At 40.4% G+C, this 23603-nt stretch overlaps 3 protein-coding genes across 3 annotated transcripts in view; 2 read left to right on the forward strand and 1 right to left on the reverse strand.

The window, feature by feature from the left end:
- The window catches only part of nompC (no mechanoreceptor potential C), a 64289-nt gene extending 62381 nt beyond the window's left edge, over positions 1-1908 (forward strand). Inside the window, exon 31 of the mRNA XM_069310956.1 lies at positions 1397-1908. Coding sequence (XP_069167057.1) covers positions 1397-1626 — 230 coding nt within the window. The 3' untranslated portion in view covers positions 1627-1908. The remainder of the gene's footprint in view (positions 1-1396) is intronic.
- A 10063-nt stretch (positions 1909-11971) lies between these two features.
- LOC123752992 (A-type potassium channel modulatory protein KCNIP1) overlaps positions 11972-23603 on the forward strand; it is a 293403-nt gene continuing 281771 nt past the window's right edge. The window contains exon 1 of the mRNA XM_069306913.1: positions 11972-12252. The gene's annotated coding sequence lies outside the window, so the exon portion shown is untranslated. The remainder of the gene's footprint in view (positions 12253-23603) is intronic.
- The window catches only part of LOC138355642 (putative uncharacterized protein DDB_G0290521), a 660-nt gene continuing 305 nt past the window's right edge, over positions 23249-23603 (reverse strand). Inside the window, exon 1 of the mRNA XM_069310963.1 lies at positions 23249-23603. This exon is cut by the window's right edge and continues 305 nt beyond it. Coding sequence (XP_069167064.1) covers positions 23249-23603 — 355 coding nt within the window.

Here is a 23603-nt window from a genome sequence, read left to right on the forward strand (position 1 = left end):
TGTCAAGGGCAGTATTATGCCACAAAGCACAGGTATGTCAAGGGCAGTATTATGCCACAGAGCACAGGTATGTCAAGGGCAGTATTATGCCACAAAGCACAGGTATGTCAAGGGCAGTATTATGCCACAAAGCACAGGTATGTCAAGGGCAGTATTATGCCACAGAGCACAGGTATGTCAAGGGCAGTATTATGCCACAAAGCACAGGTATGTCAAGGGCAGTATTATGCCACAAAGCACAGGTATGTCAAGGGCAGTATTATGCCACAGAGCACAGGTATGTCAAGGGCAGTATTATGCCACAGAGCACAGGTATGTCAAGGGCAGTATTATGCCACAGAGCACAGGTATGTCAAGGGCAGTATTATGCCACAGAGCACAGGTACGTCAAGGGCAGTATTATGCCACAAAGCACAGGTATGTCAAGGGCAGTATTATGCCACAGAGCACAGGTATGTCAAGGGCAGTATTATGCCACAGAGCACAGGTATGTCAAGGGCAGTATTATGCCACAGAGCACAGGTATGTCAAGGGCAGTATTATGCCACAGAGCACAGGTACGTCAAGGGTAGTATTATGCCACAGAGCACAGGTATGTCAAGGGAAGTATTATGCCACAAAGCACAGGTATGTCAAGGGAAGTATTATGCCACAAAGCATAGGTATGTCAAGGGAAGTATTATGCCACAAAGCATAGGTATGTCCAGGGAAGTATTATGCCACAAAGCACAGGTACGTCAGTTCTGGAGCAATGGTAACCAGGTTCTAGGAAGGGTGTTGCACTTAGCCAGGTAATGGTGTGACCAGGCCAGGGGTCATAAGCTGATTGTTGGACAACGTCCAGATAATGATGTAATCAAGCCACAGGTTGTAGCCAGGGGTGTAGAGCTGGACCAGGCAACCTAGTTCGGAAAGTAAACTAAACCATAGTTTGTAAATGATGAGGTCATGGGCCTTAGCAGGGTAAATGGCTAGTTACTATTGTTTAAGTTTTAGTCAAGCATCACGAATCTAAACCAGAACTCGCGAGTACGAAATGCAGAAGATGAGATTTACTCTGACATTAATCACATAATCTACACGAGCATGACCACAATATATATATATACGGTAATTTCAAGAACCTATGATGTAATTAATTACAATTTTCAGAGTTCTCGGTTAACTTAGTTAAAAGATGCTGGTAGGTAAGGTTAGAAAGTAGTGAATTTGTATAGACTAGTTTAGAAACTAGTGGGGTTGGATGTTAGCGGGAAGGTAGGTTTGAGAGTAATGAGTTTGGATGTTACAACCAATGACAGTCAAGTTTTCGAAGTTATCGGGTCGGGATGAGTATCCTTTTAGATTCCAGCAATGAGAGATGATAACTAGCCCTTTTCTCTTCCAATGGGAACAGAGAACCTGGTTCCCCTGAGCAACATGGAGGGTTCCCAGGGTGTGAGGAGGATTGAGAACGTGATCAAGTGGAGCCGCGTTGTGAACAGATACCGGATTATGCACCGGAAGGAGGTCCAGCCGGGGGAGGAAGCTAACCCGGAGCTGCCTACAGACTCCGTTGAGGACTTGCAGAACGAAGCCATGCTGAACGGAGGAGTCGAAAACTCGGAGCAGTCTTCCACGGCGTGAGCACCGTCAAGTTTCGCAGTGTTCCCTTAGTGGCCACAAGTACCCAAGGGGGCAGAGTAGAGTCCCCCTCTCGCGTGTGTAGAGTTTTGTTTACATGGTCTAATGATGACATGAACATTTCAGCATCAGGAGAGTTACGGGATTCAAAGGGCGAGCAAATCCTGAAGTCACACTGATGAGTGGATCACACACTGCCTGAGGTGTGGACATAACTAAGATGTAAATTATAATACCATAGATGCCAATGAAAGAATTTTATACTTGAGGTTCTCAATATAAAACATATATAGAGTAATTTACTCAGAGTGATTAACATCACCTTTTCATATAAATATATATAAATAAATAAATAAATATATATATATATATATATATATATATATATATATATATATATATATATATATATATATATATATATATATATATATATATATATATATATATATATATATATATATATATATATATATATATATATAATTTCTTGTCAGAGAGCACAAAATATCACGTCAATTGTTAACCACAAATATGTTACAACCATTCATCATAACATAGCGTATATCACAACCATGTATCACTCATAACCCTCCCTTCTCACAACCACGTATCATTTACTACCTTCGTTAACTACCATGTATCATTGATTACCCCATGTCACAATCACGTATCATTCATAGCTCACTCCCCTTTCACAACCATGTTGTATCACCTACAACCGCTGTCATAACAATGTATAAACACACACTCACAACTACACTCCATGTTTCACACTCATAACTACTCCTACATTCGTAAACCAAGTCCCAACCACAACAGCTTACTCGTCATAACTCACAAATATTATACTAAAAAGTTAGATTTTATGTTGGAAGGCAGAGAAAATTTTGTATAAACTGATTTTATGGATCTTTTTTAATACTAATTTCTTGCTCAAGAAATAATTATCTCGTAAAAGTTATTGTAATTTATTGACGGAAAAAATAACATATGAGGTTTTTATTCTTAAATTTATAAGAATGATTGAAAACTTTTTTGTGACACAATGAGACAAATTATTTGGTTCGATTACGAGTGTTTTATCAGAGATATTTATATTTGAAATAGTTATATAAATACTGTATATTATTACAGATACTATATATCATTATAGATACTGTACATTATTATATAAATAGTGGTCCTTTTGACTATAGTAATGGTGTATATAATAATTATTGGTAGCTTTCAGGAAATGATATGAACTGTTTTGTAATAATTAGCGATTAAAAAATTTAGAGAATTAAGGTCAATATCTTAAAAGAGTTTAGGGCAGCAGGGACATGATCTTTGTATTAAAAATCGACACCTTTTTGTGCGCTGAACTATGTGACGATTTGTAAGTTGATGAATATTAATTAAAAAAATTTTTGGATCCAAGATGTTGGAATTTGTTGAGATATACCGAGAGTGCCATGTGCAGAGTGCCATATGCAGAGTGCCATATGTAGAGAGTGCCATATACAGTTTATATATCCAGAAGGGTGCCATATGCAGAAATGTTTCACATAGAGGGTCTCATTTGAATTGTGTGGCATATACTAGAGGCGTTATATGCTAAGAAAGTCATATACAAAGAGGATCATATGCAAATGAACCCTTATGCAATGGGTGCCATAAAGTGCCATTTGCCTTGAGCTGTCAAGGACTAGCACAATAGATACTGGACTCCAATTAAATGAATTGTTTAAAGCAACTAACCATTGAGTTCCAAATAAATAAAAAATATGTCAATAAAAACAATCTGATTGTGGGAAGTACAATCGCAAATGACGTAATACAATTTGGTCGATATTAATTGAATTCCCATCAAAACAGAACTATTATTGCGGATTCGGAGATGAGAAAAATCATGATGTGTTTGTAGGATAAATAGGTCGCAGAAATGATGCTAAAACAAAAAGGTATCTATGACGAGTTTGTGAATTTCGAAGCGAAAACGTTCTCCTAGACGTCCCACTAGGAGAAGATTGAAGGGTATAGCATCACACTGTATTAAGAGCTAGTTGACAGGGGCCTTTGGGGAATCATCGAGTGAACCAACGCCTCGAACTTGGACTCATAAACCTTCCTTTCGTGCGTGTCTCCGTGTCGCAACCTACCACGGGAGTGCAGTGTTGTTACATATATATGTTTACATCGTATGGAGTTAATATCATTTCAAATTATATATTCATGTGTTAAAATGTTCATAAATTTATTTGTTGGGGAAGTAAACACTTGATATTTGTCAATATTTACATGAAACACAAATGTTTTTGTGTTTAATGGACTGATTGTGGCGGCAATGCATATAGTGTTTATAGGCTTTCATACCTACTTCCTGAGGGGAAAATAACTACCCTTCGCAAGGTAAATGTCGTGCAAGTTTCCACACTTTGATACTGACTTACAGAGCATTGCTCTAGTTAAGTACCTTTGTAAATTTGTTTTAGCGATGAAAATGTTTTATACAAAACTAGATTAGAAACAAAGTTTTGCATTATTTGTAAATAATCTTTGTAACCATTAGAGATAAATAAATAAATAAATAAATAGTTAATTCGTGAGTGGAGATTTTGTCAACTCATTCATGAGTGAAGATTTTGGTCAACTTATTCATTCATGAGTGGAGATTTTGTCAACTCATTCATTCATGAATGGAGATTTTTGTCAACTCATTCATTGATGAATGGAGATTTTTGTCAACTCATTCATTGATGAATGGAGATTTTTGTCAACTCATTCATTGATGAATGGAGATTTTGTCAACTCATTTATTCATGAGTGGAGATTTTGTCAACCTCATTCATTACTGAGTGGAAATTTTGTCAACTCATTCATTCATAACTTGAACTTCTATAAATGAGAATTCTAGGCATCGCAAACTGTTCGTAATAGTTTTAATTGTTTAGTTTTATATTTTGTGTTATATCTTATCGTTCATTTTGGCAAAAGGGCGAGAGTTATTTTACCTGAAACAAATTTAAACCCTTGAGTGTTAAAATCTATATTATGTCAAACATGACGTCACGAGTGTAAAGATAGTATGACGTCACGAGTGTAAACATAGTATGACGTCACGAGTGTAAACATAGTATGACGTCACGAGTGTAAACATAGTATGACGTCACGAGTGTAAACATAGTATGACGTCACGAGTGTAAACATAGTATGACGTCACGAGTGTAAACATAGTATGACGTCACGAGTGTAAACATAGTATGACGTCACGAGTGTAAACATATTATGACGTCACCAGTGTTATGTCACTAACATAAACAATTTTTGGTGAATTTAAGAGGTATTACAAGTCACGAAGGCACACGAATTCTGTCACTAATATATCCAATCGAACATAACGAAACTCTGATGTCACGAATATAAGCCAAAATAAAATAGAATCTGGTACGTGCAAACAACACGATTTTTAACAAAATCAAATGTCGACGGATTTAGACTTTGATAGAAAAAGCCGCAAATAGAAAAAAAAATACAGACATTCTTATAATTAATTAATTACAAATATTTAATTGCGTAAATAAAATATAATTAAACCACTATCTCTCTTTCCTACTGCTCTAAATGCTAATATAATATTCTCAATTTATTAATATCATTTTTAATTTAGTTTGTAATGGCTAAGTTTAATATGAAAGCAATTTTTCTCATCTCAATTATATACCAGACTTTCTGAAAAAAATAAGTTTTATGCAGCTAATATTACAGGTAAATTATATATATACAGTAATATTAAACTAATTTTTCGTTGCAATTTGCAAGAAGTCGAAATGAATGGAAAAAAATATATAACCCTACGTCACGTTGCCTTACCCACAGATGTCGAGTGGTGAACTTAATATTCATTGCCTAGTGATTTTTATTTTTCATTGTTGATATATTATAATTCCATTGATAATTTGTTATTATTACGCAATATATACCAAGTATTCTTAATCAGATTGATAATTTTATCCCTGCATATCCTCTACATTCTTGTATAGTTTTGTATTTTGCCAATGTGTTATGTAACATATGAGTGTGTATATGTAGAATAGAGACTTGAACTGAACGAAATCGAGTGAAACATATTGCGCAGGTAACGCAATAAATACTGTATTTTTATTTATGTTTTGGACCCTAATGGATTTAGGCCAAACAAGGTTTCACTATAGTGTTAGCAGAGTAATATAACCCATATACCTAGGTATCATAGAGAACATAATCACTTCACAAGTCATGCTATTTTTGTACATGGCCAGCCCAGCCGATCTCCGCCCCCACCCCCCTCGTCCCCCCTCTTCACCCTCCTCCCCATCCCTCCCCCTTTCCCCCAACCATGGTCTGGGTAGCCCCGCCCCCCCCCCCTATGTGTATATATATTGTAATTATTGTACAGATAGAATTGAAATATTATCTTAATAAAAAATACATCTCTCTCTCTCTCTCTCTCTCTCTCTCTCTCTCTCTCTCTCTCTCTCTCTCTCTCTCTCTCTCTCTCTCTCTCTCTCTCTTTCTCTCTCTCTCTCTCCCTCTCTCTCTCTCTCTCTCTCTCTCTCTCTCTCTCTCTCTCTCTCTCTCTCTCTCTCTCTCTCTCTCTCTCTCTCTCTCTCTCTCTCTCTCTCTTTCTCTCTCTCTCTCTCCCTCTCTCTCTCTCTCTCTCTCTCTCTCTCTCTCTCTCTCTCTCTCTCTCTCTCTCTCTCTCTCTCTCTGACAATATATATTTGTACATGTTGAATGTTTTCTACTTCACATTCCAGCATTTCTGGAAAGGTACTAAGCCCCATAATCCTCTAGAAACTAATAACTTTTGTATTACTTCCAATTTTCAATTTCTCTTCAAATGTAAATGGGTCTGACTGTCCCATCCCCCATTAGAATAGCCTTAGTTCTTCCATTTATAAGTACCTAAAAGGTACTCTCTCTACTCTGTATGTACAAGTACACTTTACCTTGTACTCGTCAGAGACTCCTTGTGTGCAACTCAATATTTTTAAGATATCAGAAAATATTATACATCCTTGTATTCATACTTACATTCATACATGTACGTAACATATACACACTCACTCACACATGAATAGACACGCAAATGTAGAAATACATTCATACATTATTGCACACAAACAAATGCACGCGCATGCAGTATGCAATTACACAGTTTTATGGAACAGTTACAAAAGGGCATTTACAACTTCCTGGTTGTTGTTACAAGAGTTGTGGTCACTACAGCTGTATAACTACATATAGAGGCTCGGCGAGGAGGTGTTGTAGAGTGAGGTTGTGGTCAAGGTACACTATCTGTATTGAATTCTGACGAGTGCCTAAAAACTAATTTAAGGGCCTCCGTGTAACACACACACACACACACACACACACACACACACACACACACACACACACACACACACACACACACACACACACACATACACATACACATACACATACACATGCACATGCACATGCACATGCACATACACATACACATACACATACACACACATACACATACACACACACACACACACACACACACACACACACACACACACACACACACACACATACACACACACACACACACACATATATATATATACACACACTACATTCATTAGGTCCTTTGACCGGTTCTTCTTTCTGTATTTGTTTAATCACTGAATGAATATGTATTTTCTAAAGTATTTTTTCGATGTGAATAAATAATGTCAATGTATAGTAAAAAAAATAAATTATTTTGCAAAAAAAAAAAGAGAAGAAAGTGTTTAATTATCCAAATCTCTCCCACATTGTTAACTTAGTTATAAGATTAATACAAAATAAAACGTTTCTTTCCTAATGCTATTCATGACTTTCAGTCACTTAGGAAGTTACTTCAGGATATAAGTAGGATTTAATATATATATCCAATATCCTAATTAATTAATACAAAAATAGGAAAATAATAACACGTAAGAAACCTAATTAAGGCCTCACGCCACTCTCGAATATGCGTCTTGTAGGCCTATTATAGGCTTATATTGCTCATGCCACTCTCACTGCCCCAGTCTACCAATGATAATTCAGAACACGACTGTCTAGAACCCTATGAGATAGTCACATCACATCACATCTCACATGGTGTTCATTACGTAAAAATCTGATCATTTCTATTCACTTTTCCGCTTGTCGTCAAAGATGATAAAGACTCCTTCGAAGTCTCTCTTTGTTTAGAGACTTAGTTTTGTTTAGACTTTGTTTAGAGACTTTGCTTAGACTCGTTGTTTAGAGACTCGCGTCAAACTCAATACAAATGTAAAGTCAGTTATATTTTTTTCAATTTAATCCCCAAGCAAGAGCAATATAAATAAGATTCGTGCGGGAATCGTTGATCTAATCCCTTACTGTCACGTTCAGTAACTCATGTTTGTCAAAAATACTGCTTCCACATGAGGTGGAAGTCTGGCCGTCATGTTATCAAGGGAATATGACGGTGAGGAAGACAAGGGTTGTAAAAGTAGGAATATTACAGGAGGGTTTGGCTTCCACCTGATCAATTATCTAGTCACCGGAAGGGGGAGAGGCATTACAGGTGAGTTATTTTGTGGCGTCTGTCTGTCTGTCTGTCTGCCTGTTCTTGATCTGTCTCCTTGTACTCAGCTAGATGTAAATACCTAGATATTTTTTCCCCTTCTAGATACGTGTGTTCCGATTTGCCTGTTAACTTTCCGATATTCTATTATAAATCTATATTTTAGTTCGTGAAACAAATGGCCAAGAAAATGGAAATATATTTTATCACGTTGCCAAATTTTAACTAGGGGTAACCATTGACTTTGATCTGGTCTCGAAATACAGAGATTGAGTTTGAGCTAGCCAAGAGGTATACTGGTCGCCTATAACCTCTCGCGGGACAAAGATTGACTTCGACTTGACTTCGAGGTGACAAAAGTCAACCTCGACTTGACATCGAGGGGACCAAAAGTCAACTTCGACTTGACATCGAGGGAAAGAGATTACCCTCGACTTGTCCTTAAGGGACAGAGATCAACTTCGACTTGGCCTTGATAGACAGATCGATAGGACGACACCTTGAAGGACAGAAAGAGAGATGAACTTTGAATTGACTTCAAATAAGAGAGCGACGATGATCGAACCTGTGAAAACATAAATCGACTACGACGTGACCTCAAAAAGACAAAGATCGACTTCGACTCTACCTTGAGAGATAGACCGACTCAGACCTCCCTCATACGCGTTCGCTAGTAAACGCGAAGGGTTGTTTATACATAAATAATTCGGGATGAAGCCTTGAGACAGCGCGCCCTCCTGGTACGTGATTCTTAAGGGGCAATGCATGAGTGGTAACTCATAAATGCTCTCATCAGTGAGGAACCACACACACACACACACACACATACACACACACACATACACACACACACACACACACACACACACACACGGGACCAAAGAGCCAGAGGCGGTGACCATGAGCCATGAGGCTGGACCAAAGAGCCAGAGCTCAACCCACGTAAGTACAACTAGGTGAGTACAGACACACACACACAGGCTTGATAAGGGGTAAGCTTTCCTTCAGAGGGGTAAGCTTAAACTTACCCCTCTGAAGGAAAGAAGAGGCAGAGTGGATATGATAACAACATACAAGATATAAAAAAATCAGGGCAGACAGAGAGGCAATATTCTGAATGAAAAATAATAGGCATTGATTCATGTACAGAAACAAATAGTCACTGAGCCGTCGACATATTAGAATGACAATTTTCATTGTCCTAAGTAGTTAGAATGAGCTGGAGAAAGATATTGCAAGGGAGAATTTCATAAATAATTTACAATTACGCATGACAATGTTCTTGTATATATATATATATATATATATATATATATATATATATATATATATATATATATATATATATATATATATATATATATATATATATATATATATATATATTTGCAAGATTTGGCTCTGTTGCCTCATTTCTCGTGTTTGTTGATTTAATCGAATCGCTACGTGGCCATTCACAGCTGTAGCAACAGTATTTCAATGGTATTTCGAAGCTATTTTAACGTTATTTCACCTATATTTCATCGTTGGTGTGTAGTTATTTCACTGTTGCTTCACGCCAGCATTTTTATGTAAACATTTAAATCTCGTCTCAAAAGCTAAATTCGAAATGTTATAATTGACTGAAACGTTTTTTTAACAGCTTAATCAAAATATAATTATCAACGTTTTTTTTCCACATAGTTGAAATAGAAATTCATTGCAAGCAAAGCGTTTATTTTGTAACGAAAACGTTCGTACGCGCCAACACACAATAGCTGAGTCGAGAACGTTGTAAAGAAACAACTCAAACATAACTACCGAACCACTGGTCAGCTGACAAACGTAAAAATGCGACCATCCATAGGTCTACCGTATTAGCCTTAAAACACATAAAATAACGTTCATAATTAATTTGAAACGTTTCTACTGGTGTGAAGAAATATGTAGCAAATATTTTGGGAGCATTTTAGATAATGTGAAGTCTGTTCTTTCACTCTCTTAAAAGGCAAGTGTCTCTTTAACTCTTTAAAACCCAGTAAGTTATTTCTCTTTAAAACGCAGAAAGTTATTTCTCTTTAAAACACAAGAAGTTCTTTCACTCTATATAATGCAAGACGTTCTTGCATTACTTAACAACATTTGACAGAGTTTAACATCAGAGCTGCGCTGTGAACTCACGACAATTGAGTTCAGAGCGCAGCAGGTTTGTAAATGTACCAGGTATGGAAATGTTGCAGGTTTGAAAATGTTCCAGGTCTGGCAGTGAAGGAGGTTTGTAAATGAATCATGTCTGAAAGTGTAGCAGGCTTGTATATACTTTTAGATCTGATTCATTTACAAACCTCCTGCACTGCCAGACCTGCTACATTTTCAAACCTGCAACAGCTCCACACATTTACAAACCTGCCACATTTATAAATTTACCAAATTTGCAAATCTACGATTCTTCTCAACCTTCTACATTTGCAAACCTGCAACTTCTAAACCTACTCTGTTTCCAAACCTGCTACACTTCCAAGCCTATTAGATTTACAAATCTGACCTCCACTATAGCTCTCCAAGCCAGCTATATAATTCCAAACTTGGTTCCAGGGAGTGTACGAAACCTTCGAGAGTGAATCCGTCGCGTTTACTTAATAATGTATAGACCTTCATTGATTGGTGGAATATCCTTGCGTTGAGGAAATGGCGCTGCACCTTACTCGACACGAACGCACATGTAATACGCACAGGTAGACGCACAGCTTGACGCACAGGTAATACGCATCTAACGCAGGTTTTGGGGAGCGTTTGTGTGTGCTTATGCGTGTATAAGTGAGCATGTGTGTGTGTGAAAGAGAGAAAGAGAGAGACAGACAGACAGACAGACAGAGAGAGACAGACAGAGAGAAAGAAAGCAATAAAGTATAAAATACGAATCAAAACAAAAGTTTACGTTCAATTACCGTGAAAATTTCGGCAACGTCGCCCGTCACCGTTGATAGTACCAACAGGTGAGTGCTTAATTAACTGGCCACCTTTAATTCAACTAATGCTGTGACGTCATCGTTTGGTCCCCGTGACGTCACTACGGTTGTGTAAGGGAACATGATGATAATAGATGTCAAAATTCTCGCTTTTCTTACTGTTCCAGCTTTAAACAAGCCCCGTGGCCAAGCGAATTCCAAACAAATCAACTTATCACATTCTTATTCCAACAGACACGAATATGTTTCCAGCGCCGTTCTTCGCGAGGATCCAGTGCCGTTCTTCGGGAGGATCCAGCGCCGTTCTTCGGGAGGATCCAGCGCCGTTCTTCGGGATGATCCAGTGCCGTTCTTCGGGTGGATCCAGTGCCGTTCTTCGGGTGGATCCAGTGCCGTTCTTCTGGAGGATCCAGCGCCGTTCTTCGTGTGGATCCAGTGCCGTTCTTCGGGAGGATCCAGCGCCGTTCTTCGGGTGGATCCAGCGCCGTTCTTCGGGAGGATCCAGCGACGTCTTTCGGGAGGATCCAGCGCCGTTATTCGGGAGGATCCAGCGACGTCTTTCGGGAGGATCCAGCGCCGTTATTCGGGTGGATCCAGCGCCGTTCTTCGGGAGGATCCAGCGCCGTTCTTCGGGAGGATCCAGCGCCGTCCATCGGCAGGGGACCACATCATCCACTTGCCAGGCAGGCCGTGCAGAAGGGCCGTCCTGGAGCGTGGGATTGGCTTGTTGTGGGGGCCAGGTCGGCCCGTCACGGTGGTATGGAAGCCGTGTGCTCACCAGTATATTTCCCGCGCGTTCCAGGTGAGGTCGTTGGCGCGACTCGCTCCCTCTCGTGCTTCGGGCCCAAGACACTCGGCCCACGAATCACGTGTCCTGTGTGGTGTGTTGGTCTGTGTGTGTCTGTCTCTCTCGCTCGCTAGCACGAGTGATGGAAACTTCAGTCGCTGTAGTTTTTCTTCTTTCCGAACTTATGAGGGAAAGTTATACGCCGTAGTGGAAGTTATATGTTAAGGATATCAACTTTGTTCATACGCTCGTCCGTGTGTCTGTCATCAGTCACGTGTCTCAAGAGGAGCAAAACGCAGGTAATATGCTACAATAGTTTATAGTCAGCTTAAAAGGTGTTTCCCACTGGTGTCTGAGGCTTACACGAAGACCTATTTAACTCTATACATTCCTTCCACTGAGCCTCACAAACATGCGGGTGTTGCGTGCTAAACCTCAGGGGCCAGATGCACGAAAGCACTTACGCAAGCACTTACGAACCTGTACATCTTTTCTCAATCTTTGGCGGCTTTGTTTGCAATTATTAAACAGTTAATGAGCTCTGAAGCATCAGGAGGCTGTTTATAACACTAACAATAGTCGAATGGGAAGTTTTCATGCTTGTAAACTGTTTAATAAATGTAACCAAAGCCGTCAAAGATTGAGGAAAGATGTACTAGTTCGTAAGTACTTGCGTAAGTGCTTTCGTGAATCTGGCCCCTGGACTTCATCCTACAAAGTGTTGCTTCAATAATACCCTGTTAATGACATAAAGAATTCTAACGAGAATTCCCTTGAACTCAACAAACAAACAAAGCAACCATAACGTCTTTCCTGTTAAGTTTGCTTTGCTCTAACGCAAGAAAAAAAGTGTTTTTCGGGGAACTACTGTTCTTAAATACATGAGAACTTCACATAGGCTTTTTCACATAACATAAACATTTGTGTAGATATTCCTTTACATTTGTTTAAGTCAATCAACACTCAATGGAAAGTTTAATCTCTTGACATATCATTCATAACAGATATGAAATGTTCGGGATTTTGGACATGAATGTAATGTCGATGTGAAGCAGACATGGGAAGTGTGGTTAACTAGATTGTTGTGTCGTTACTCCTGCAGTGTCGTTAACAACTGCGAATTCAGGTAGGGTGAATTTTTTGTTATGGGGGGGGGGGAGGGGGAGGAAACTAATTTGATTTGAAAAGTCAGTCACTGGAGTGTCCTGGGGAGGGTCCCTTCCATTGGGTCGGAAACTGTGATAAACGATAATGAAACGGAGACGATGGATAACTTAAACAAAGAAAGATAAGTGAAACGGAAAAAGAAAAATTAGCGAAATAGAGAAAATAGAAATATATAAACAATAAAATGAATGATTTTTAGAGACAGGGAGACAGAAGACAAGCGAAATTTCCCCTATATATATATATATATATATATATATATATATATATATATATATATATATATATATATATATATATATATATATATATATATATATATATATATGTATGTATGTGTATATCACGAAAATAAACACGTGATTAAGAATGTGACAATGTCAGACCACGGAGGAAAATGAAACAGGAATTTCCTTAAGTACTTTCGTATATTAAATACATCTTCAGAAGGAATGAAGATGTATTTAATGTGGTCTGACATTGTCATATATATATATATATAAGCAGAAAAAAGTATGGTTACGCGTGATGAAAAAATGTCTTTTTAATGAGTTAATGAATATAAGGAAAAAGGAAACGTCAGGCCTAATGATTGGTGTAGGCCAGTTCCTAAAAGTATTGAATAGTGTGAGCCCCCAGTCAGTCCACGCCTAATAGTATATATTGAACTTAAGGTTAGAAGTGCTAACTTTAAGTACTAACTTTAAGTAATAACCTTAAGTAGCGGCCTTAAGTACTAACATTTAGTACTAAGCATTGTACTATAACATATATATAATGAACTATGGCTTCATTTAACAAAAATAAAAGAGAACAAGAGAGGAAGCAGTGAGAGAGAGAGAGAGAGAGAGAGAGAGAGAGAGAGAGAGAGAGAGAGAGAGAGAGAGAGAGAGAGAGAGAGAGAGAGAGAGAAAGAGAGAGAGAGAGAGAGAGAGAGAGAGAGAGAGAGAGAGAGAGAGAGAGAGAGAGAGAGAGAGAGAGAGAGAGAGAGAGAGAGAGAGAGAGAGAGAGAGAGAGAGAGAGAGAGAGAGAGAGATGCGTCGTGAGGAAGTAGGAGTCTGCCAACCGGAGATATGAGAGATAAAGAAGCAGCAAGCAGCAGAGAGGTGGAACAAACAAACACGCACACACACCAACAGTTCCGATGATAGCAGTATCTATCCTTTCTCTCTCTATTCCCCTGTTTATTTCCCCTACCCTTCTCCATCATTACCTACCTCCATCTCTCCACACTTCCTCTCCTCTTCCTCACCCTCTCCCACACTTCACCTCCGCCTATTATCAAGTACCCATTTCAATTACCCTATTTCAGTATTGCATTAACAGTATTGCAATACAGTATTGCATTAACTGTAATAGTGAAAATGTCGGTGTGTTGAGGAGAGCCAGTGTGTGTTGGGAAGGGCCAGGGTGTGTTGGGGAGAGCCAGGGTGTGTTGGGGAGGGCCAGGGTGTGTTGGGGAGGACCAGGGTGTGCTGGGGAGGGCCAGGGTGTGTTGGGGAGGGCTAGGGTGTGTTGGGGAGAGCCAGGGTGTGTTGGGGAGAGCCAGGGTGTGTTGGGGAGGGCCAGGGTGTGTTGGGGAGGGCCAGGGTGTGTTGGAGAGGCCCAGGGTGTGCTGGGGAGGGCCAGGGTGTGTTGGGGAGAGCCAGGGTGTGTTGGGGAGAGCCAGGGTGTGTTGGGGAGGGCCAGGGTGTGTTGGGGAGGGCCAGGGTGTGTTGGAGAGGCCCAGGGTGTGCTGGGGAGGGCCAGGGTGTGTTGGCGAGATGGAATAAATGTATCCATGTCCTGTTTTCTAATTGAAATCTGAACAGTTTTACCTAATCAACGTATCCTATCAAAAGCTAATCTTACCTAAACTAATCGATTATTCCCCCCCCCCCCCCCTCCTCTGAAGAAGTGGGTGGGGGGGGGGGGGTTATAGTTTAGAGTATGTGAATCTGCGTTTCACATACTCTACGAAATCCAAGATTTTTTCCGTGGGCAGCATCTTCCATCTCAAAGGAACACGTAATATTAGCATCAGTAATTTCAAAGAGGAGATGACAAAGACACCTTGTTCATTAGAGACGTATTGAGTCTGAAAAGACTATCCTGAATGAGCTCTTTTTCCACTTTTTTTGTCTTCTTTTTTTGAGGCGGCGATGAGTAGGAAGGATGGAACTATCAGGGTGAAAGCGCCAAGCCATTACGACTATATAGCAATGGGAAAGGGTGAGGATAAGGATTTGGGGTGGGACGGGAGGGAAGGGAGGGGGAAGGAATTGTGCCCAACCACTTGTGGACGGTCGGGGATTGAACGCCGACTTGCATGAAGCGAGACCGTCGCCCTACCGTCCAGACCCAAGTGGTACGCCCTGGTTCTTTGGTCATAAGCCCTGCTGAAAGCAGGACTTATGACTCTTCCTGTGTCTTCACAATGAGTGAGGTATATATAAAGAATCTACAATGAGGCGTATGATATGTATACGATTCCCTGGTCTTCTCCAGTTTCCTGGCACCCCCTGGCTTCCTGCCCTCCCCCCCCCCCCTGTTGTATCTGGCATCCCCTCCCCGAGTATCTGGCACCCTCCTGGCATCCCCCGGATTCTTGACACCCTCCAGGCCTTCCTGGCACCGTCCATGGATTCATGGCACGTCCTGGCACTCACTCCCACGTGTTTCTGGCACCCCTCCTACTCATCTCTCCCCCTCCCCCCCAACCCTCCCACCACATCGGTTCAGTCACATTCATATCAGCAACTCATTTTAAAATTCTTATATATATATATATATATATATATATATATATATATATATATATATATATATATATATATATATATATATATATATATATTATTAAATATGACCAAAAAAGTAAGATTAATAATTCTAACACGAATTTTCTCAATCTTTCGTACATTTCTTTTCACTGTTGGAGGTAATTCAAAAATCAATTCTCCAAAATTCATTTTTATTTCTAATAAAAATAAAAATGAATTTTGGAGAATTGTTTTTTGAATTTCCTCCAACAGTGAAAAGAAATGTACGAAAGATTGAGAAAATTCGTGTTAGAATTATTAATCTTACTTTTTCGGTCATATTTAATAATATATGTCTACAGGAAAGACGGCTACCAAAATATACTAATATATATATATATTATATATATATATATATATATATATATATATATATATATATATATATATATATATATATATATATATATATATATATATATATATATATATATATATATTACAATAGTTTTATTAAATTTTCTACATGTGGTAGCCAATTTTCTCGGTCGGTAGAGGGAGTTATTTTTATTATATTATTATTGTTATGCGTTCGAGTGTTTTTTGTGGTGTTTGATTTCACGTGTTTTTTGTCTTTTTAGTACTTTTTTTCTATTATAATTTTGTTTTCCTTCTGTGTGGTTGACTGGTTTTGTGTATTTAATTTAGAGCTATTGATAATTATTTTCTATCATTTTAAAATATAATTGAATGGTACTTTATACGCTGATAATCATGTAAACTCGAACGAAGGCACGGAAAAAAAACAGAAAATTAAATAATTGTGACAAAAGGGACAAGCATGAATACATTAGGGGGATGAAGGGCACAGCGGGGGGGGGGAGGGGTGATGAAAAAGGGAGTCATTATACACCTCTGAAAGAGGAAAAATATAGAGGCGAAAGTTATGGGAAAAAACCCAGAGAGGGAGCGAAGCAAACAGTTTTGTTTGCGTTTTGTTTTGTTTTGTTTGGAGGCCTAGAGTGACCATCCGGCCCAACAATGGGCTGGATGGTCACTCTAGGCCTCCGAGTGTTCTTCGTGCACTCGCTCGCTGAACTCTCATGTTATATCGGCGTACATTGTCCTTAAAGCACGCTTGTTTGTGTACGTGTATGTACAGGCGTACATATGCACGCACAAACGCACTATCTTCAGACACACACGCACTCACACATACACTCTGGGTGGCTTGGTGGCCGAGTTGACAGTGCTCTACACTCGTAGACCTAGGGACCTGGATTCGATCCCCGCACCCGGCGGAGATAGATGGGCAGTTTCCTTAACCTTGATGCACCTGTTACCTAGCAGTAAATAGGTACCTGGGAGTTAGACAGCTGCTACGGGCTGCTTCCTGGGTGTATGTGTATGTGTGGAGGAAAAAGAAATTGTTCATAGCTGGTAACGGTTAATTGATTGACAGTTGAGAGGTGGGCCTAAAGAGCAGAGCTCAATCCCCGCAAGCACAACTAGGTGGATGCAACTAGGTGAATACACACACACACACACACACACACACACACACACACACACACACACACACACACACACACACACACACACACACACACACACTCACACACACACACACACACACACACACACACACACACACACACACACACACACACACACACACACACACCTACTCACACTCCTCGGCCCCTTCCCGACCCACACTCAACTACCTATTCGATTGACTGATTGACAAAAGATTAAGCCACTCACGACGTGGCACGGGCATGAATAACCCGTAAATCCACCTATTCCCTACACACTCTCCTATCTACTCACCTCTCACCCCCCCCTCTCATTTCCCATACTCACCTCACCTACGCACCAACAGCCTGACCTCCCCCTTCACCCCTTTTCATGACGTCACTCCAGCACACACGGATGATTGATGGATTGAGTCAGATCAGAGCCAAGCGGCAATGGCTGCCGGGGGGGGGGGAGGGAAATATTAACCCCTTTTATCCTCCCCTTTCTCTTCTTTCATCATTTATTCGCCTTTTCTTTCCACCTTTTTTTCGTTCTTTTTTCTTTTCATTCCTTGCCTCTTCTTTCATTACCTTGTCTATCATTTTTTTTGCGGGGTTTTGCATGTTTTGCGCTGTTGCTTTGACGCAGCTTTTAATTTTGTTATTTTCTCTCTTCCTTCCTTTCTTTTCCTCCATTTTATTTCCCATTTTCTCTCTCTCTACCCATTTTTCCCTCAACTTTCTATTTGTCTCCCTTTTTATATGTCTTTACTCTCTGTCTCTTCGGTCTATTGCCCATTCTTCTACCCCCTTTTTTCACCCTTTCTCCGCATTTATTCTATTTTTATGTCCAATATAATAACGTTTTCCTTCTCTTTCTGTCACTCGATACGCCCTTAATCCTTCTGTTATTCATCTCTATTCACTTTTCAGCCAACAAGCCAGAGAATTCAAGGCCTGAAATGGGATTAAGATTAATGATCATTAATCCCCCCTTAATCCTCTTTTCAGGCCCTAATTACCCCCCTGGTTAGGGAATTTTCAACTTCTTGCCACAAAGGAAGGGGGTTATTGTCACCCCTTTCATTCTCCCTGTTCGGCAGTGCTTTTCCCCTTTTTACCGGTCTGTATATTTAGGTTTTTCATTAGGTAAGCTGAGGGTCGTCGTCAAGTTAGACAGCTGCTACGGCCCTGGGTGTGTGTGTGTGTGTGTGTGTGTGTGTGTGTGTGTGTGTGTGTGTGTGTGTGTGTATGTGTGTGTGTGTGGGTGTGTGTGGGTGTGTGTGTGTGTGTGTGGGTGTGTGTGGGTGTGGGTGTGTGGGTGTGAAATATATGTAGTAGACATGATTGAGAAAAACTGATCGGAAGCGAGAACATTAGACAACTGATGGTTAGAGAGGCGGGGTCCAAGAGCTAACAGCCTGATCCTGCAGACACAGATATTAAATACAAGCAGTAAGTACGAACACTGGTGATGTGGTGGAGGCTGACTCCATACACAGTTTCAAGTGTAGATATAATAGAGCCCAGTAGGCTCAGGAACCTGTACATCCGTTGATTGACAGTTGAGAGGCAGGACCAAAGAGCCAGAGCTCAACTCCCGCAAGCACAAATAGCTGAGTATACAAAAAGCGACTAGAATCGATAGTAAAGAAACAGTTCTCAGAAACATGAAGAGACCAGCAATGAAAAAACTGTGTTAAAAAAAATATGTTGTAGTGTCACTGAGAATTTGAATGTGATTTCGAATGTGAGGGTCATTACGAATGTGAGGGTCATTACGAATGTGAGGGTCATTACGAATGTGAGGGTCATTACGAATGTGAGGGTCATTACGAATGTGAGGGTCATTACGAATGTGAGGGTCATTACGAATGTGAGGGTCATTACGAATGTGAGGGTCATTACTAAGTCAAACCCGGCGTGTAAGCATATACAAGTGTCCGGACCTTGACGCCTCGTTTGATGATTGACATTTCAAAAGACTCCCGACTCTCAATGACGTCTTCTCCCGTTGAACTTGAACAACAGATATAAGACAAGAAAATATAACAATTTACAGCAACTGACATCTTACCGACCGAGCGATGATGACGCCTCGGGTACCAGGAATAGACTGATGTCAATCATGCCTTGACCTCGTAAACAAACGATTTGTCGGTGCTTACCGGCACGTAGTTCAACTCCTGTCCTGGTGCCAGATTCACGAAAGCACTTACGCAAGCACTTACGAACGTGTACATCTTTCCTCAATCTTTGACGGCTTTGGTTACATTTATTAAACAGTTTACTAGAATGAAAACTTGCCAATCAACTGTTGTTATTGTTATAAACAGCCTCCTGGTGCTTCGGAGCTCATTAACTGTTTAATAATTGGAAACAAAGCTGCCAAAGATTGAGAAAAGATGTACAGGTTCGTAAGTGCTTGCGTAAGTGCTTTCGTGAATGTGGCCCCAGCGTTCCGTCTCTCAACTTTCGATTAACATATGTACATATTTTCAAACTTTTCATGCTTTGCTCAAGTCTACTTTTCAGTCCGTTCTCATAAAAAATGGTCAAATGCTCGTTAATCAAGCAGCCCGTCCTCGCATACAAAGATCCAAATTCGTTAATCTCGCCGCCATACCCTCTGTTTATGAATGAAAAATGGTTTACTCACAACTCACAACTGATGACGTCCGAACACTTACGGAACAAGTGCTTCGCTCACGTCCTCTGTTCGAACCACAATTCTATAAATGCTTCACCTCACGTACTTCAAATACATATAATCGGAAACAGAACCTAAATACCTAACCTAACCTACGCTTAACTATACATATAAATTGTATGTATCAGAATATTAATTTCTATATGAGAACAAACCAATTTTTAATACACAGTGTATTAAAATTTATGAATGCGTCTGGGGAGGACGGCCGCTACTTTAACCAGCCTAGTGTGAGGACGGGTTCATCCAGCAACCAATTTTCAAACAAGGCTCGTTCAAGCTGCGGCCGAGCCCAAAGAAGCACTCTAAAATGTTTTCATATTGTGTAAACAATATGAAAATCATCGCGAATATATATTAAACTTATTAAATATGTTAATTTGATGTATAGCTCTGCTTAATGCTTTGATTCTCTTGGTAATTACGTATATTTGCAATACGTGCATGAAGCCCTTTGAGACAGAATTCGAACCTATGGAAGAGTTCGAAACACTTTCCAGAGCAGCGTATGTATAGTCTGTAAAGAATTTCACGGTCATAAACAAGGGGAATTGGCGGCTGGATTAAGCCTGTTATGACACAAATTGCCAAATACTCACTAATCCAGCCGCCAAACCCCATGTTTAAAAATATCTTCCATTCCATATTAAGAATATCGCATAGCGTTTCTGGCCGGAACGCTATGCGTGTTAGCGGCTTTGCATGAATGTAAAAATACCAGTCTTATGTAATTTCACAAACCCATTGTACCTTCTTGCAAATAAAAATGAATATTATTATTATTATTAATATTATTATTACTGTAAACTCACTACTCGACTCTCTTCTATTTATCTTCAAGTTCTTTTAGAAAAGTTCTGCTCTCTCTTTCAGTGTTCGAATCGCATCTCCTAAATGCTTTAGCCAAGCAGGGCAATCAACCCGTACTGATCACAACTCTTCCTAATCAGCAATGGTTACAAATGCCCATTAATTCAGTTCCTAAACCGAAGTGATAACGTTCGAATATTTCTCGAACACTGCTTCGCTGATGACCTCTGTTCGAATCGCAACGCCGTAAATGCTTCACCCACGTATTCCAAATACGAAATAATCGCCCACAGGACATAAGAACCTAAACTATATTACGCCTAACTATACATAGAACTTTAAGGTATAAAAATAGTAATCTTTATAAAAACAAACATATTTTTAACACTAAATAACTTTAAATTGATGAACGTGTCTTGGGAGACGGGCCGCTGCTTTAACGAGCCTGGCCTGATGACTGGATGACATACAAATAACTACCAAAAGAACCCAAAACACTAAACCTAACTATACACAAAATTATAATATATTTTATTATTATTTCTACATTTGCGAAAAATATTAAAATTAGTTAGACGATAATTGACAATTTACGAACGCAAACTGTGACACAATTATCAGCAAATTCAGGATTATTATGAACAAATCCACAAGGGCCGTGACGAGGATTCGAACCTGCGTCCCGGAGCATCCCAGACACTGCCTTTGTTAATTTGATGCATCACGTTAGTGTGATCTCTGTGTGTCAGGATTATTATTTTAATGCTTTATATTTAACACTTTGCCACCTGTTGTGGTTAATCCTCAGCTTTACACGAACTTTACACGAACTTTACACATGTATCCGGTTTACACAAACTCTCCCTCCTGTTTGTTTTCCCGCACAATTTGTTTAACTTCTCGGCGGATTTCATATCTTCTCGTGTGCCTTCATATACGCTAAAGGCCTCATCCCTGTTGCTCATTATTTTCCAAATTCTGGAATACCGTTTTTATTATTGAATACTGATCGACTTTTCTATTTTGTTTACTTGTCATTAGGTACGAGAACCTACGGTGCTCATTCCTAATTACATGTAAACAAAAATAGAAACGCATGACGTCTTAGACTTCTAATGACGTCTGAGGATGTCACGTGACTCAGAGACCCCCCGTGCCATAATTGAAATGTTCCACGCATAATATTTATTATAATATACCTATATACGTATATAAGTGAGTGTGGGTTATCTTGAGGTTATCTTGAGATGATTTCGGGGCTTTTTTAGTGTCCCCGCGGCCCGGTCCTCGACCAGGCCTCCACCCCCAGGAAGCAGCCCGTGACAGCTGACTAACACCCAGGTACCTATTTTACTGCTAGGTAACAGCAGTAGGGTGGTTGTAAATCGGAGCTGCCTTTTATAGGCCATTAGACCTTACTACAGATTTCAATATTCTTACGCTATCGTCTTCCATTCATCGTGGGCATTTAATTCATCTCGGAATCTGGCTACTGCAAGTTTGTGATTCGTCGAAATTACTAGTGAGAAACTCGCTGTCGATAACCCCACACATCGACACAGGTGGCAGCAGCGTTCAGTGTTCCCCTTGAAGGGACGCGGGACGGAAGGGTCCTTCAACAAAATCATTATTTGGCGCAACTAGATAGAAAGGAATGCAGTTACGCAGGAAAGGTAGGTAAGGTAAGGGGAGGCTGTTAGGGAGGGAGGGAGGCAGGCACTTAAGAAGGTAGTTATGGGCAGGTAAGCAAGGAGATGTGTAAGTATGGGTGTGATTAACTACGTAAGATAGGTTAGGGTAAGATAGGTGAGGCAGGTATTCAGGAAGGAAGATAACCAGGAGAGTAGGCATATAAGTAGGTAGGTAGGATAGCAGAGAGAACGGTAGAGATGGTATGATAACAGGGACATTATAACCAATTCTGAGCATGAATGAGACCTCATAGTTCTCCTACTCACCGTGTGATAGTGAGCCCACACTTCTCCTACTCACCATGTGATAGTGATCCAACACTTCTCCTACTCACAGTGTGATAGTGAGCCCACACTTCCCCTACTCACCGTGTGATAGTGAGCCAACACTTCTCCTACTCACCGTGTTATAGTGAGCCCACACTTCTCCTACTCACCTTGTGATAGTGAGCCCACACTTCTCCTACTCACCTTGTGATAGTGAGCCCACACTTCTCCTACTCACCTTGTGATAGTGAGCCCACACTTCTCCTACTCACCATGTGATAGTGAGGCTGGTGCTCCCTACACTCAGCATGTTAGAGTGAAACCTCCACTAATCTTACAGTATTATTTTACTCTCAGGACCATTAAAACATTGTTGCGTACCTCTGGTATCACGTGACGGCAATCATGTGCGGCTTGATGAGATCAAGACCTGTGGGGGCTGGTGCAGGAGTGGGGGCTGGTGTAGAAGTGGGGGCTGGTGCAGGAGTGGGGGCTGGTGTAGGAGTGGGGGCTGGTGTAGGAGTGGGGGCTGGTGTAGAAGTGGGGGCTGGTGCAGGAGTGGGGGCTGGTGTAGGAGTGGGGGCTGGTGCAGGAGTGGGGGCTGGTGCAGGAGTGGGGGCTGGTGCAGGAGTGGGGGCTGGTGTAGGAGTGGGGGCTGGTGCAAGAGTGGGGGCTGGTGCAGGAGTGGGGGCTGGTGCAGGAGTGGGGGCTGGTGCAGGAGTGGGGGCTGGTGTAAGAGTGGGG

The sequence above is a fragment of the Procambarus clarkii genome, chromosome 6, assembly GCF_040958095.1.
Source record: "Procambarus clarkii isolate CNS0578487 chromosome 6, FALCON_Pclarkii_2.0, whole genome shotgun sequence".
NCBI classification, from domain to species: Eukaryota; Metazoa; Arthropoda; class Malacostraca; order Decapoda; family Cambaridae; genus Procambarus; species Procambarus clarkii.